This window comes from Rattus norvegicus, chromosome 2, assembly GCF_036323735.1.
Source record: "Rattus norvegicus strain BN/NHsdMcwi chromosome 2, GRCr8, whole genome shotgun sequence".
In the NCBI taxonomy this organism is placed as follows: Eukaryota; Metazoa; Chordata; class Mammalia; order Rodentia; family Muridae; genus Rattus; species Rattus norvegicus.
This window is the reverse complement of record NC_086020.1, coordinates 40,104,530-40,121,759: the sequence shown is the minus strand read 5'-3', so window position 1 is coordinate 40,121,759 and position 17,230 is coordinate 40,104,530. Positions and strand designations below refer to the sequence as shown.

The 17,230-nt window shown below is 37.0% G+C and overlaps 1 protein-coding gene across 1 annotated transcript in view; it reads left to right on the top strand.

Moving 5' to 3' along the window:
* The window catches only part of Kif2a (kinesin family member 2A), a 63,233-nt gene that overhangs the window by 43,021 nt on the left and 2,982 nt on the right, over positions 1–17,230 (top strand). Inside the window, exons 8-19 of the mRNA NM_053376.1 lie at positions 650–704; positions 1,044–1,206; positions 2,870–2,960; positions 3,059–3,122; positions 3,772–3,863; positions 4,703–4,845; positions 4,977–5,181; positions 6,199–6,309; positions 7,128–7,195; positions 12,914–13,064; positions 15,207–15,308; positions 15,919–16,054. Coding sequence (NP_445828.1) covers positions 650–704; positions 1,044–1,206; positions 2,870–2,960; positions 3,059–3,122; positions 3,772–3,863; positions 4,703–4,845; positions 4,977–5,181; positions 6,199–6,309; positions 7,128–7,195; positions 12,914–13,064; positions 15,207–15,308; positions 15,919–16,054 — 1,381 coding nt within the window. The remainder of the gene's footprint in view (positions 1–649; positions 705–1,043; positions 1,207–2,869; positions 2,961–3,058; positions 3,123–3,771; positions 3,864–4,702; positions 4,846–4,976; positions 5,182–6,198; positions 6,310–7,127; positions 7,196–12,913; positions 13,065–15,206; positions 15,309–15,918; positions 16,055–17,230) is intronic.

Genomic DNA, 17,230 nt, shown 5'->3' with positions numbered 1-17,230 from the left:
TGTCATTAATGGGGCTGGAGAGGTGGCTCATCTCCACCTCCTATGAGCAATCAGCTGTGTGTGTAGGACACAGTTTGGGTCCTCAAGGTTCCCTGCAGCACTGTGTCAGGCCATCTAACTACCTCCAGTTCCAGGGGCATCCAGCACGTACATGCACATAACTATAATATGTGCATATAATTAAAAAATGGGTTTTTTAATTGTCATTCATAAAACTAGTTATTTTATTCAGTAGTGTGAGAATACTGGGGGTTTTTGGTTTGTTTGTTTTGTTTTATTTTGTTTTTTTCCTGTTAGTATTCTTTGCTAACGTTACCTACAATAAACATTTTGAAAAGATACGAATTTGTAGAATAGAAATTTTTACTTTTATTTTATGCATCATGTCTTGAAATGAATAGGAAGTACCTTCTTAATAAGAACTGATGCTAAGAATAATACTTATAAAATTTTTATTTACTAAGTAATAGTTTATCAAAAATAAAGTTTCACAGTGCTCAGAATTCTAGTAACAATTAAAATTTGTACAATGCTAACTTTTTTAAAACTTAACCACCATAATTATGTTAAGAAAAATTTAAAAACCATAGATTATTTTCTTTTTTTATAGCATTTATAAGTCAGTAAAATAATATTTTTTAATTCCTAGATTGATGAACATAGGATATGTGTTTGTGTAAGAAAACGACCACTCAATAAAAAAGGTATGCTGCTTTGTAGGGGACTCAGTTTAGAAGTCGGGCGTGGTGACCATGTCTGTAACCCAGTACTGGGGACCTCAGGGAGACGGATTGTGAGTTCCAGGATCGTCTGCCTACTGCAAGTCCTAATGATCCGTGAGAGCCCATGGGGAGGAATGGAACTGACTCAGATAGAGTGTTCTCTCATCCCCACACACATGCCACACCATGGTGTGTGTGCGTACATTCACACAGAAAATTAAAATCATTTTATAAAGACCTCAAATCATTTTTTTAAAAATTGGGTCATTAGATCAAACTCTGTGAAAATTCCTGAACATTGATTTTTGTTTATTCTTTTAGAAACTCAGATGAAAGATCTTGATGTCATCACAATCCCTAGTAAAGATGTTGTGATGGTTCATGAACCCAAACAGAAAGTAGACTTAACAAGGTACTTAGAAAACCAGACATTTCGTTTTGATTATGCCTTTGATGACTCAGCTCCTAATGAAATGGTTTACAGGTAAGTGAATTTGTTTTAAATTAATCTTACAATTTTATTACTTTCTTGACAACTTAATGTTCTTAGTACAGTTCTCCAGGGGTGTAATGTGCTTTCTTATTCTGACATTAATTGAAAAAAATATAAGAAACTCTTTGAGTTTAAAATGTGATCTCTAGGGGTTGGGAATTTAGCTCAGTGGGAGAGCGCTTAAGGCCCTGGGTTCGGTCCCCAACTCCGAAAAAAAAAGAAAAAGAAAAAAAAATGTGATCTCTATAATACTTCAAAAGATTAGCAGTTTTTTTACCCTGGGTATAGTAGGAGGATCTCTGAGTTTGAGACTGGCCTGGTTTACATAGCAAGCTCTAGGAACACAGACTCCTGAAAGTTTGTTTTTATGCTAACTAATAGTTAATTTACACATATCATATACACATGGATATGATATTTCTGAAAGGTGTTGGAGAGATGGTTTTGCATTGAGAACACTAGCTGTTATTCCAGAAGACCTATTTTTCCAGTACCAATATGGCTCACAGCCACCTAGAACCAGTCACAGATTATCTAAGGTCATCTAACATGCATTACTATTGTCCATGGGTACTGCCCTTAGGTGTCCCACAGAGATACCCATTGGCAGAACACTCATACACATAAAATAAAAGGAAAGAACACATTCTGGGAAGTACTGTCATAAGTAATGGTATGTGAGGCACAGAAAACATACATTTTTCCATTTAATCCTTGTACTAATAAATTTGAAATGCTTATTGTGTGTTAATTACTTATTATTCCAAATCTTTACCTACGGTATGTTTACAAATAAAAGTTAAAAACCACTGTAAAATCTACTTAAATTTGCCTATTTTTTAAATCATCTTTAAGTTTGAAGGTGGTTTTAGTGAATGGAATTTTTAGTTTACATTCAACTTATAGGAGTCTGATTTGTACACATAAAATAGACACCCTAAATTTTTATGTTATATAGATTTTTGACATAATAAACATTCTTACTTCTAATAGTCACAACAGATTTTTACAGCATTGCTGTTATATTCCACGCAGAAATAGCTTTGTATTTATTCGGATGCTATGGTTTATTTCCTAATTTCATTTTGTCAAAATTCCCAGTAAACAAAACAAAAAATTGGAGCTAATAAGAATCTTAAGAATTGAAAATGTTACCAGTGAAATATTGTTAGACGAGCTTCTGTGATCTTAGACCAGTAAACTGGGAGAAAAACAAAGGACACTGGAATACTAAATAGGTACACTTTGATGTATCTATTTAAAATGGGAATTGTAATCAGAACTGGCAATTGTTTTTTTTAGCTTTCTTCAAATTTTCTCAAGCATCTGAACACATTATTGGAAGGAAACCACCTTCACAGCCAACAGATTGCAGAAAGTACTTGCCAAGAGTTTTTGTAATCCCAAAGCAAGGGTTTTATTTTAACAATGTAAGAATAGGCAGAAAATGGCCCCAAAATGTGTTGTTTTGTTTTCTATTTTTCTTGATAAAAGTGTTTGGATTTAAAATTCATGATTCAAAAGATTTTTGGTTCATTATTACCAATCTAATATTTAAGATCCTGCTATATTTTGTTAATGAAATAAACTTTATAGTACTTGGGTTGCTTATCTGACTATATTTGTGACACACGTTTTCATTCCCCTTTTTCAGATTTACTGCCAGGCCACTGGTGGAAACAATATTTGAAAGGGGCATGGCTACCTGCTTTGCTTATGGGCAGACTGGAAGTGGGAAAACTCACGTAAGTCATTTGATAAAGTTGTATCCTGCTATGATGCTGTAGTCTCCCTCTGAAAGTTTAGTTACACAGCCTAAAGTCTACTTTCTTTCCCAATGTAGACTATGGGTGGTGACTTTTCAGGAAAGAACCAGGATTGCTCTAAGGGAATTTATGCATTAGCAGGTGAGTGTCCTTTGTGTACAGAGTTTATGATATTCTTGATCATTACACAGGTCTGCTTGAGAAAGGCTCTGTATTGTTTATATCTATTGTCCAGCTATACACAGTGTATTAGATCAACTGTTCGATTTCAGATGATTTGAAAAGAAATGTCAGGCATGGTAGCACATATCTGTAATCCTACTACTTAAGAGGCAAAGGCAAGATCATCTGAATTCACAGTCATTCTCAGCTGTATAGCAAATTTGAGGCCTACCGTGGCTAACAGAGATCTTTTTTAAAAAAAGACAAAGTCATAAAAGAAATGTCAGATTAAGTTCTTGGTGACAAAAACATCTTAATATATTGGGTCACTAATAAAGATGGAGTAATCTCCATTAGAGATTACTATAAACTATGTAATTGTTACTGGATCGCCCCTCCTCCCTACACACATACAGCTGACCCCAAGCTTTGTGCATGCTAGGCTACCAACTGAGCTTCACATTGACCCCTTTCAAGGATAAACAGTAGCAGCCTTTCGTGGAATGTAAAAGAGAATAGCTTCTTTTACAGCTTTATTTTTATTGACACTATTAACCTAATTTTAACTGATTCTTCTAAAAATAGAAAAGGAATTTATACAATTGTTGTATCTTAAAATTTTCAACAGCTCGAGATGTGTTTTTAATGCTGAAGAAGCCAAACTATAAGAAACTAGAACTCCAAGTATATGCAACATTTTTTGAAATTTATAGTGGAAAGGTATGTGAGAAGGTTTGTGTTCTTTTGTGGATGGGGTGGGTCTATGAGTTGCATGTATGTGGTTACGCACATGTGAAGGTGAATGTGTACATATAGAGTCTCATGGTCAGCCTCAGGGGTTATGTCTCAGGAGCCGTACGTCTTGTGCTTTTTTGAGTCAGGGACTTTCACTGTGGCCTGTAGCTGGACAGTTAGGATAGGCTAGATGGCCAGTGTGCTCCAGGGTCTCTACCTGCCCAATACTGTGATTACTGCCCTGTTTCTGGGGATCAAGCTCAGGTCCTTGTACTTGCTTGGCAAGCACTTTACCAACTGAATTGCTTTCTAGTTCCCAGACCTTTGTAAGAAAAAAATTGTGGTTTTATATGTTTATATGGTTTTTTTTTTTTTTAAGATTTATTTGTTTTATGTTTCTGAGTACACTGTAGCTGTCTTCAGACACACCAGAAGAGGGCATCAGATCTCATTACAGATGGTTGTGAGCCACCATGTGGTTGCTGGGAATTGAACTCAGGACCTCTGGAAGAGCAGTCAATGCTCTTAACCACTGAGCCATCTCTCCAGCCCTGTTTATATGTTTATATATATGTTTTATATATAATATGTGTCTATTCATATATATTAGCCATTTTTAAGTATACAGTTTGGTGATATTCAGTACATTGCTTTGTTTTATGAACTCCACTACCACAAGATTTATATGATTGTAAATATAATAGTTGATGTTTTTTCAACTTTCAATGTTGAACATTTTTCTGAAAATAAGTCTTATTTTCGCTTTTGTAGAGGTGATTTTTTTTTCAAAGCTAGTTTTCTGATTCAAACCTGGTTTTCTCCAGGTGTTTGACTTACTAAATAGGAAAACAAAGTTAAGAGTCCTAGAGGATGGAAAGCAGCAGGTGCAAGTGGTAGGGCTGCAGGAACGGGAGGTCAAGTGTGTGGAAGACGTGCTGAAGCTCATCGACATCGGCAACAGCTGCAGGTGAGTCTGAACAGGAACTCCTGGGTCAGGTCCTGTGGGTTCAGCCTCCCAGCAAAGCAGAGCCAAAAGAGAATACTGTGATAACTGCAAATCCAAGTGTTAATGTGTCAATCTGTCCTTAATCCCATTAGAACATCTGGTCAGACATCTGCAAATGCACACTCATCTCGGAGCCATGCAGTGTTTCAGATCATTCTTAGGAGGAAGGGGAAACTACATGGTAAATTTTCTCTCATCGACCTGGCTGGGAACGAAAGAGGAGCTGATACGTCCAGTGCAGACAGGCAAACCAGGCTTGAAGGTGCTGAAATTAATAAAAGCCTTTTAGCACTCAAGGTAAGGAAAATGTAATTATGAAAGACCTTTTGCTTCTGACCTTAAGTCTGATTACTCACTTGTAAAACCTGTATCACCTTGTAAAAGAAAAGGTTCACAAATTTAAATTGTCATACTAGAAGTTATAGATTTTATTGTACATAGAATTTTTCCATGCACATATTTTTATTGTTCTTAGGAAACAAATCAACAGTCCGTTTCTGGGGTTGCTTAGCTAGATGGTAAAAGGGCTCTAGTTAGTCTGGCTTTCGTAGTGGCAGACAACTATGGAATTGAACTAAGAAAAGAATTTTCCTACCTATCAGACAGAACCCAAAAAGGAGGTATATGGTGTCCTCTCTAGGTCTATGCCTCCTAAAGACCCACAGGCATCAACCTTAAAGGGGTAGGACAAGGTGAAAAATGTTTTAAAACAAAAAATAAAAATAAAAAAAAAACCCAGAATACTGTTCACAAAAAAAGCAAGTGAAACGTAGACCAAAATAATTTAAAGGGTTATTATATTTTCCCCCTTACTCGAAAATTAGAAAGTTGAAGGATTACAATAAGGCCACTGTAGCTTTGGGCATTCCATTTAAAACCTCAACTTGTTACGACTTTCCTGTTGCCTGACATTTGAACAGTGCTATATTGTCAGGTTTTAGAATAATTGAGGTTTGTTTTTGTTGTTATTCATTTTCTTGAATTAATATTTAAGAAACCATTGTTAAGAACTATAAAATTAAGACTTTTCACAGCTCATTGGTCTTTTAAAAAGTGCTTAAAATGGGGACTGGAGAGATGGCTCAGCGGTTAAGAGCACTGACTGTTCTTCCAGAGGTCCTTGAGTTCAAATCCCAGTAACAACATGGTGGCTCACAACCATCTATAATGGGATCTGATGCCCTCTTCTGGTGTCTAAAGACAGCCACAGTGTACTTATATATAATAAATAAATAAATCTTTTTTTTTTTTAAAGTGCTTAAAATGACCCTTTAATAAGGCGAAACTGCTAAGGGATGTTTTCTTACTTTTTAGGAGTGCATCCGAGCCTTAGGTAGAAATAAACCCCACACTCCTTTCCGAGCAAGTAAACTCACTCAGGTGTTGAGAGATTCCTTCATAGGTGAGAATTCTCGCACTTGCATGGTAAGTTGGCTTTGGATTTTTTGTTATTTGTTTTGGTTTTGCTTTTGTTTTTATCTTGAAGGAGTAAAACAAATATCTATGAAAGTTACAGGTTTTTCTAATTATAGTTAATTACCCTTCTATTTAGATAGATTCCACTTAAGATGCGATCCCTACCAATTTGGTGGAAAGCATTATATTGCATCTATACTATCCCACCTTTCAGTTCTAACACCTGAACACTTCATTCAGCAGATGTTAACTCACTCGCACGCCCTTGTTTCCTGGGTGGGGATGGTAGCAAACATCTCTTCATGTGCTTGGCTCTATTGCTTAGAGCTTGTTGTAGCCATGGCAAGCTGGGTAACCACCCACAGTCTGTGCAACCTTGTGTACAGTTGGAGTTCCCCGCCTCAGCCTGCCTCCTTCCTGTCTTACTGGACAGTCTGCCTTTCCCCGCATTCACTCTCCACTTCCAACCTGCCTTTCACCAGGAACTCTAAAGAGACTTCAGTAGTCCTGTGTGACATGGCGGGGCGTTGTCTCTGGAAGAGTACCATTCCATTAGCAGAAATAGGAGGGCCAGTCTGCCTTGTTCCTTTTTCTAAATATTTGCCTTCAGTTTCTGCTGGCATTTCTGCTGGATTTTAAATGACTTTCTGGTACCTTGAGAAAATTTGTAACTAAATCTTATAATGGTTATATGTAATAAATAGATATATTTAGAGTTATGTCAGTATAACCATTTAAAAGTAGATTGTAAGTTAGATCTTACTGAGCTATTTGTCACAATTATTATCTTGATTATTTATGATTTTATCTTTGCTTCTCCTTTGTAGATTGCCACGATCTCTCCAGGAATGGCATCCTGTGAAAACACTCTTAATACATTAAGATATGCAAATAGGTATGAAAGTGATTCCTACATTTTAAATTTGAAATCTAGGGAAGCCAGGCATGGTGTTGTAGCCTTTGATGATGCGGAGGCAAAATGATCACCAGTTCCATGGTATTCTACCCTCTACCATGAAGTCTGTATCACAGCTACCAGAAGACCCTATAGGTCAAGCTTTATCCCATTTCTCTTCAAAATTTCAAAATAAAGTTTTACATTTTCTTTAAAATGATTTAGAATTGTTTTGTAAAATTGAAAAAAAGGTAGAAAAATGTTGTATAATTAGATAAGACTTACATCTTTATTATTTGTCCCATAATGTGATTGTATGTTTCCATTTCAGCAAGTTATGATTCATAATATTTACTAAGTTTCAGTGATGGAAATTCTTGTTATTATTATATAATATTATTAAATATTTTTATAGATCATTAGAAATTAGGGAGTTAATTTTTTAAATTGTTCTGCTTTGTGCTGGAATTATTCCTGATGGTATTCAATTAAATACACACACACACACACACACACACACACACACGGCATGCATGTATCATTTAAGTAAACAGTTCTTTCTGGTGCTGCATGTGGCTATGTTATTCACATCAGTAACATGTCCAACTTCAGTAAACAATTGAGTTGTTACATCTTAACAAACACTGAGAACTAGAAGAGTTTATGCCTTACAGTCATGATAGTTTCAGAGGCCCTTGAAATTCTGAGTTATGATAGAATTATTATTTTGTGGCGCCCTTCCCCCCACACACATAGACTCTTTTTGGAGTGATTATTTACATAACTTTATAAGTACATTTCTCTTTGAGACTCTGATACATATGTATGGAGAAACTCCACACGTGCTCCTCCCCTACCTCATCTGGATCTACTCTTTGCCCCTGAAGGTTTGAATGCCTACAGTGATGTTACACTTACGATTTTAGCCTAGAGATAAAATAACTTATGGCCTACTTCTTTTTTTTTTTTCGGAGCTGGGGACTGAACCCAGGGCCTTGCGCTTCCTAGGCAAGCGCTCTACCACTGAGCTAAATCCCCAACCCCATGGCCTACTTCTAATGTGGAAATTGTCTTAATTTTCTCAGAACATTTTTTGTTGTTTAGTCAAAATAGAGATTTTATTTTCCATCTTAAAAATATAAATTCTTGGGCTGGAGAGATGGCTCAGCGGTTAAGTAAGAACACTGTCTGCTCTTCCAGAGGTCCTGAGTTCAATTCCCAGCAACCACATGGTGGCTCACAACCATCTGTAATGAGATCTGATGCCCTCTTCTGGTGTGTCTGGAGACAGCTACAGTGTACTTATATATAATAACTAAATAACTAAATAAATCTTTAAAAAAAATATAAATTCTTATACATAGAAAAGTACCTTAAAACTGGCCAGGCAGTGGTGACGCTCGCCTTTAATCCCAGCACTGGGAAGGCAGAGGCAGGCAGAGTTTATTATCATATAAACTCTCTGCAGTTGAAGCCACTTTAATCCCAGCACTCAGGAAGCAGATGCAGGGGGGTTTCTCAGTTATATCTGGATTTCTCAAACTCTATGTGGAAAGGCCTCCCCCTCCCCACCAAAATCTCTTCAGTTGAAACAAGAAGAATCTGGGAAGCAGCTCTTAACTAGCTTCCATAAAAGTTCTGTGTTCCTTCAGAAAAGAAAATTGCTCAAACCTATTGCTCTCTACCTCGTGGTCACCTGATTTCTTTAAAATAAAGTTGTTTTCATACCTATGAGTACCTTTGAGTAACATTAGTAACTATATTTTGATGATTATTTTAGACTTTTATATTGTGGTTCTTTTGTTTCAGCCAGAGAGATTTTAAATGATAGAAGGGATTTTTAAGAAGCACTAGTTGATTGTCCTAGGGATGGAACTCAGGGGCCCTGTTTGCTAAGCATGAAGTAGGCCCTGGGTTCTCTTCTCATCTCATGGGAGAAAAATCTACGAAAGTACAAAATAGAATAGCTACTTAAAATACAAAATATAATAAAGCTTTAGGGCCAGTTTTTAATAATTTTCAAAGTTCGAGCTATGAGTTCCTAGCCTCAGACATTAATATTTCTTTTAGTATGTAGGAGTTTTTAAAAATCATTCTTAGATGCTTTTCCCAGAGTTCCTCAAGGAGGGATAGGGAATACTTTTTGTGGTAGGTTCGTATTACCGAATCAAAAAAACTTGTTTTAGATACCTGATAGAATTAAAACAAACCCCATCCATGTCTTAGGACTTTAGCTAATAAAAATTTCTGTTAACATGAAGTTGTCAGATTTCTGACTACTTAGACTACCAGTCTGAGGTATTTGCTAACCCAGCCCGTCCTCCCAATTCACTGTGTGTCTGAGGATGTCCTTAAATGCCTGCTCTTCCTGCCTCTGCCTTCCAGTTGATGGATAGAGATGTGCGCCATAGTGCCTAGCGAGATAGGGAGGGAATTTACTATACACTGTCTTCCTAGAGACTGTACTAGGGCAGTGACCATTCTAGACAAATGCTCTATTGATAAGCTACATCCCAGTCTACGAATTGTTTACTTCTCCTTTAAGACTCCGCATGGAGATGGCAGAGGACTTTTTAGGACAGAGTACCTGCTGCCTTCCCTCCCTGCGTCATGGCACCAAGGCGTAGCGTGCTCTGCATGCTGGGATCAGCGAGCGCACCTGTGTTAAAGCACTGGCCTGGGAACTGAAGGAAGTGATCTTTGTAAAGTGTTGAGCACGACACTTGGAAATTACTTATTAGTCTATTTTAGTTAAAACTATATTTTAGAAGTGTTTTATAGGAGTTTGGGGATAGTTTATAACAAAGCATATTGGAGTTAATAATCAAGATAAGTCCAACTCAGCCAATTAGTAGAATTGAGATACACTGTCAAGTATGTGGCACTTGCCTGCTGTCCTAGCATGTCAGGGAATGCAGGAGGATCAGGAGTTTAAGGTCATCATTAGCTACACAGAAGTTTCCAGAAGAAAAAAGAGAGAAATGTGGACCATAAAGAATAGTGAGGGAGTGGTTGTTCCAAGAAGAAAAGCTGTACTAGATGCTTGTGAACCAGTTTCTGAAGCAAAGGATGTGCCCTCTCGGTAAAGGAAGCACTTAGAGTGATAGAAACACAGAAGTTATTGAAAGCTTGCTTTTTAGTTTTTTGGCTTGCACAGGAGGATATGTAATAGAGAAAAATTCTGTGGGTATCACTAATAGTGTTTCTCAATGAGGAGATTCTGAAGCATATAAGAAATAAGAAATATATGTATGCATGCATATGAGTCCAGTAAGAGGGTAAAGAGACAATCTGAAATTAAACCTGTGACCGTGAATGTGGATACAAGTAGGGGTGTGTGTGTGTGTGTGTGTGTGTTCAGTTGATTTGTATGATATTAATGACACTTGACTAGGTGGTTTTGGCTTATGAAGAAAGATACCTCTAAGAAAAATAGAATTCACGTAGTATCTTAAACGGCATAGAAATGATTTGGACTCGAGTAAGTTTGTGCTTTAGTTACACCATATTCAAGTGACATACTTGATTTCTCAAGTCAGTTTTCTCATCTATGAAATGAAGATAATATAAGATTCTTACCAGGTCCTCATAATGCCCAGAAGTTAGAAGTTCTAGTATTTGAAAAAACAGTGGCGGGGTTGGGGATTTAGCTCAGTGGTAGAGCGCTTGCCTAGGAAGTGCAAGGCCCTGGGTTTGGTCCCCAGCTCCAAAAAAAAGAACCAAAAATAAATAAATAAATAAATAAATAAATAAATAAAAAAATAAAAAAAACAGTGGCTACTATAAAATGCCGGGTGATGCAAGATAGATGTAATTCAGTTATATGTAACTGTTATAGTCATTAGCAAAAACATTTTAAAGTTCCATTCCTAAAACTTACCTCCCACGTTCATAATCAGAATCGCCAACCACAAAAACACAACCAGGCTTCATAGCTAATGCAGTTCTAAATGAGTAAGTTAAAGTTAGCACATTGGATACCCTAAGACATTATAATGAATTTCATTCTCATAGCTGGTTTGTGAAGAACTCAGGGCAGGGATGATGGTGCACACGGTAAAGTGCTTGCTGCTCAAGCATGAAGACCAAGCGCCTATGTAGAAAGCTGAGCACCGCGGCGAACACCTGCAGCCCCAGAGCTAGGGACGGGAGGAGTACAGGCCGGCTCAGCAGCAGGCCTGCTTGAGTCCTGGTCTTAGGAAATAAAATGGACAACGTTCTCATTCCACAGATACATATATGTGTGTGTATGACGCTGAGATGCACACAGGCATGCAAGCGCAGGTGCACACACTCACAGTGTAGATTCACTGAGGCTGATAAAATATGCCGCTGTCCACGTGAAGAACATCTATTGATTGGGTCATGCAGTTAAAGCAAGGGACCTTCAGATTCAGGTAGTAGCCTTGCTGTGAGAAGTTTCTAGGAAGATTTATAAGAAACAGAGAAGTAAACTAGAAAGGAAAGATTTAGGGGGGGTTGTTTTGTATTTTCCTTTTTCTTTCTGTTGTCTTAGTTGGGGATCAATAAAATGTAAGTCTGGAAGCCTATTTATGAACTCTATTCTAACTGTACTCTTACAACAGTGTGGATACTCTTTCTAAACAAGGTTGAACTGTGCGTTGCTGTGTTTACCAAGAGCTCTCTTAATTCTCCCTGTTTTGGTACTGCAGAGTAAAGGAGTTTGGAATTAGTCCTTCAGACATTCCCTTCTCCCAGGGTAGTGGCAGTCGCCCTGATCTCTCTCCTTCTTACGATTATGACGACTTTTCTCCTTCGATTACCAGGTCTTGCTTTATTCTATACTTAAGATTTTTTTTTGACTAGCTTGTTTTGAATTGTGCTGCATATAAACATTTCATTTATTCCTTTTTTCAAGTCATTTTTCATTTTCACGTCATTTAGCAGGTGGTGGTTGTACTGCATGATCTGCATTTTTATGTCCTGTATTAATTTTCTTTAATGGGTGAGGTTAAAAAAAAACAAAAAACATTTTTTTTCTTTAAAAGGTTTATTAGAATTTAAAGTCCCATATTTTCCTTTTTCTTTTTAAAAGATGATGTCACTTTTTCATATTTATCTTTATTGTGTGATAAATAGTCTGCAAGGAGATATACATCCTTGTGATTCAGAAAGTATATCCTTTTAAAAGTGCGTTAACTTCAGTAGGAAATATAGCTTTTAAAAATGACAAGAGTCTGATGATCTTTAGACACTGAGGTGGTCATGGTGGCACAAGCCTTTGAGGCCACCTTGTGTGATCTGCAAATGACATCCAGGCATACATAGTGAGACCCTGTCTTAATAACTGAGAATGAAATTATTTCTTACTTATTATTATATTTTAGCTAAGCTGTATTACTGCTGAAATCTTCATAGGATTTATCAACTTCCCTGGTTTCATTAGTGGTTTCTTTATGGATCTTAACAATTTTTCTATCATAAAATGTAATTCTAATTATAGCTTATTTCTTTAAAGCATTTAATATGTATACTTTGCTAAATTCTCTGGTTATGAGCAATAATTACAGTTGAAGTAAGCATAAAATTGTTTAAACTTGCATTAAACAAACGCACAGATTTCAGATAAATTTGACCTATAAAGTGACATCATCAGTCTTCCTATGCTAGTTGAATTGCTTTTGTACTGAAATGGTTATTTTCTTGTTTGTGTGCATGAGTCTTTGCTAATTTTAGGTAACTTTTGTGTGTTTATAGGGTGAAAGAACTGACTGTGGATCCAACTGCTGCTGGTGATGTCCGTCCAATAATGCACCATCCACCAAGCCAGATTGACGACCTAGAGACACAGTGGGGGGTGGGGAGTTCCCCTCAGAGAGATGATCTGAAACTTCTTTGTGAACAAAATGTGAGTGACATAATCTTATTCTTAGTTTGTTTCATCCATAGCAGAACTTAATTGAACACTGTCACCTAGAGCAGGGATCCACAAGTCCATCCACCCCGTGACCTAAGCTACCATCTGTTCAGATCAATATAGCTGTGCTGGAATAGCTGTGCTTTTCTGGCCACTTTCTTTCCACAGTGGCCATGACGGAATGCAAGCTTATGAATCCAGAATAGTTTTCTAGCTACTAGCCCTCTGATAATAGCCTATTTCATTTTCATATTTTATGCCTACATTAAAATTTAGTGACTAGTTTAAGATTACATATAAGTACATCATATATCAATCTTTGTACAAATCTGTCGACATAATTATATGCATGAAGCAGATAAAGTAACTATTAAAAATTATGACCCCAGCAACACCCCAAAACAAAGAGAAACAAATATAACCCCAACAAAAATGCTAACATCATCAAATCTTTATTTTTCTACATTGAAATATAAAACAAATTATATAATTTCAAAGTATAATTATTTAGTTTTTTATTTGTTTATTTTATGTATATGAGTAGTACACTGTAGTTTTCTTCAGACACACCAAAAGTTATCAGATCACATTACAGATGGTTGTGAAGCACCGTGTGGTTGCTGGGATTTGAACTCAGGACCTCTGGAAGAGCAGCCGTTGCTCTTAACCACTGAGCCATTTCTCCAGCCTAGTTATTTTTAAAATATATATTCTATGAGGACAGGCAAGTATGAGTGAGAAAGCATGTGATCTTGACATGTAGTACAAACTATAGTCTCAGGACTTTTACAAGAAGATTGCTGCAAACTTGAGGCCATAGTAACTTCCAGGCTAACAAGGGCTGCAATTTAGTATTGTGTCAAGAATAACCAAGGTGGACAGGCCAGGGAGATCACTCAGTGGGTAAAAAGCTTATCAAAGTAGAAAGACCATAAAAGACAAAGAACTAAAAATGAGATACTAGATTCAGTCCATCCTCCTAAAGTTTGAAAGACACCACAGTTTTATTTTGTTGTTTTCAAAAAAAAAAACCCAACTATCTGGCTACCTAGGCATGTAGTATACACCTTTAATTCCATGAGAGGCTCAAAGCAGGAGGAGTGCTGAGAATTTGACACTAGCTTGGACTACATATCTAGTACTGGCTTACCCAGGAATGCTGTCAAGTCTAAAAATACATCAAGTAGTTCAACTATATGGGAAGCTAAGACAGGGACGATTAAGTTCAGCAGTTTGAAACCATCATCCTAAGCAGTATAGAGATACTTCTGTTTCTTTTCAAACAGAATTGCTACTTTTTACTGTAAAAATTAGTAAATGAGTTATATAGCATAAATGAAAATTAAGGTTTTGTTTTAAAAGTTTAGTTCTTGAAAATACTGATTTTGCTAATCACTGTGAAATATATTGTAACAATCAAAGATTGTGTCCTTACATCTTTCATGAGAAGAAGCTTGTGCATGGTGGCACATACCTGTATTCTCAGCTCTTGGGATGGAGGGCATCTGAGCTACATAGTATCAGGCCTGCCAGGGTAGAACCTGCTTTTTCAAAATGGATGTATGGTCTCTGTGTGTATTTTGCTTTCCTGTAGTCATAAAGTCATGTGTATGTGAAGAAAATTATTAATGAAGATAAGGCAGCACAAACTGGTAAAGCCTGAAATAAACTTAGAGTAACTAGAAGCTGGACTGTTCCAAGAGAAGTTTCTGAGGGTACGTCCACAAATAACAGTAAATTCCTGCGTGAAAATTATGTGCTTGAGAGTTGGTTGATTTACTTAGACATATTATTTTGACCCAGAGAAAGACATTGTGGCTTTTCCTCTTGTTATTTTAATAGTTTTTCCCATTTGTCTCCTAAGTTTAATTTACCTTTCTAAAAAGACTGCAGGGGGTTGGGGATTTAGCTCAGTGGTAGAGCGCTTGCCTAGGAAGCTCATGGCCCTGGGTTTGGTCCCCAGCCAAAAAAAAAAAAAAAGACTGCAAAACTGTTTTTGAGTCTGGGCTTATAGCTCAGTGGCAGAACATGAGTTTCTCAGTAGACCTCAGTGAAGGAAGAAAAGTAAAAATAAAATTTAATGACATTTAAAAACTGAGCTTTAGGTCATATTTTTAAACTTCATGTTTTAAGGAAGAAGAAGTTTCTCCACAGTTGTTTACTTTCCACGAAGCCGTCTCCCAGATGGTAGAGATGGAGGAACAGGTTGTGGAAGACCACAGGGCAGTGTTCCAGGTATGTACAGAAAGGCCCTGAGACCAGCAGGCCTTATGTTACCCAGAGCTTTCCGAACTCTTGGAATAGAACACTATTCTTCTAGACGGCTTAGTTGTGTACGTTTATATTTGTAGGTATGTTGTGGTGAATATCTGCAGTGTTCTCTTCAGTATAATGAACAGGTTGGGCGTTGGTGGCTCACACTGGTTTAATCCCAGCACTTGGGAGGTCGGGGCAGATGGATCTCTGTGAGTTCAAGGACGGCCAGACCACAAAGAGAATCCCTGTCTTGAAAAAAGAAGAGAAAAAACAAACAAATACACACACACACACACACACACACACACACACACACACACACACACACACACACACACACAGGTCTGAGGATGTAGTTCAGTGGTAGGATGTTTGTTTACCATTCACAAAGCATGCCAGGGTTCATTCCCTATCTAGCTAAAAAATAAACTTTATGAAAATATTTAATTTTACTGAATAAAGATGTTGTGTCTACTAATATTTTTGAGAGTATTAGTTTAACTGTGTTTGACTTAGAATTCACAGTCTGATATGATAAATGTTTGTGAAACAACAATTTACAAGTCTTTTATTGGATTTTTATTGTTAGGAATCCATTCGCTGGATAGAAGATGAAAAGGCTCTCCTAGAGATGACTGAAGAAGTAGACTATGATGTAGACTCATATGCTACACAGCTTGAAGCTATTCTTGAGCAAAAAATAGACATTTTAACTGAGTTACGAGGTAATTTACTCTCCGTCTTTGTATGATTTGAACTTTGCATGGTATTAGGATGTGTAGCAATGAGGTTTTGTATGGTGACATACAAAGCAAGAATTATTAGACAATGTTAGCTCCTTCATTCAAAACATAAGATCATTGTTTCTCTTAAAACAGTAAAATTAAAAAAACAGCTCAGGGGATGATTCAGTGGGTGGTAAGTACTTTCTTTTTAGTGAGAACCTAAGTTTTGATCCCTGCAACCCATGTAAAGAAATGTCAGGTGTAATCACACACATCTGTTGTCCCAGTGCCCTGTGGGAGGGAAGTAGAGCCATAAAAACCCTGGAAGTTCCAGCTACTCGAGTGGTGTGTGCCATGGTAAACACCAGAGACCTTCTTTTAACATGGCTGCAAAGTAAAATTTCAGGAAAGTAACTGTCTCAGGGGCTGATCGGTTACAATTTCAGTGATGTGGAGAAGTTGGAATGTTGCAGATCCTGGGCTTCTTGCTGGTTTCTCTTGACTCCTAGTAAAGAGTCATTCCCAGTTCACTTCTGTGTTGGATCTAACTTTGTATAACTAGCAGGTAAAAGCAGACCTAACATCTTGATAAACTGATAACAACTTATGGAATGTATTAATAAAACCAGTCAAAAGATAAATGTTATGAGATAGTATCTAAGGCCAACAGCAGAGATTTCTCCATGGCTAAATCCCACCTTTCAGATGTTTCTACCATTGCGTTTTTTTAAAAAAATGGCTTCATGACTTTCTTTGTTCTGTTACTATAAAACCTTCATAAAATTATTTGTACTTGAAACATGGAATTTGGGGTAACCTAAATCTGTGTTTCTAGGTCATTGACACCCATATTGTCTCCAGGATACACATCTCGTATCTCCCTTGAAAGAGGCAAGAAACGTGTTCTTCTGAACACTACAGTACTTGTGTACTCACACGAACATGCTCACTATTGCCCTGATCAATAAAAAATTACCATTTTTCCATTGTCTCTGGTCATGTTTCATGCCCTTTCTGCCTGTGTATTTTTAAAAAATACCTTGTATATATTGATTTTTGCTCCTACTTCCCTGAGTGACTGTGTGTGTACATGAAATCAGAATGAAATTCCTATTTTTTAGCCACAGATTTGCTGCTTAAAATTTAAAACAAGCCCTTCATCAAGTTAGTGATTGG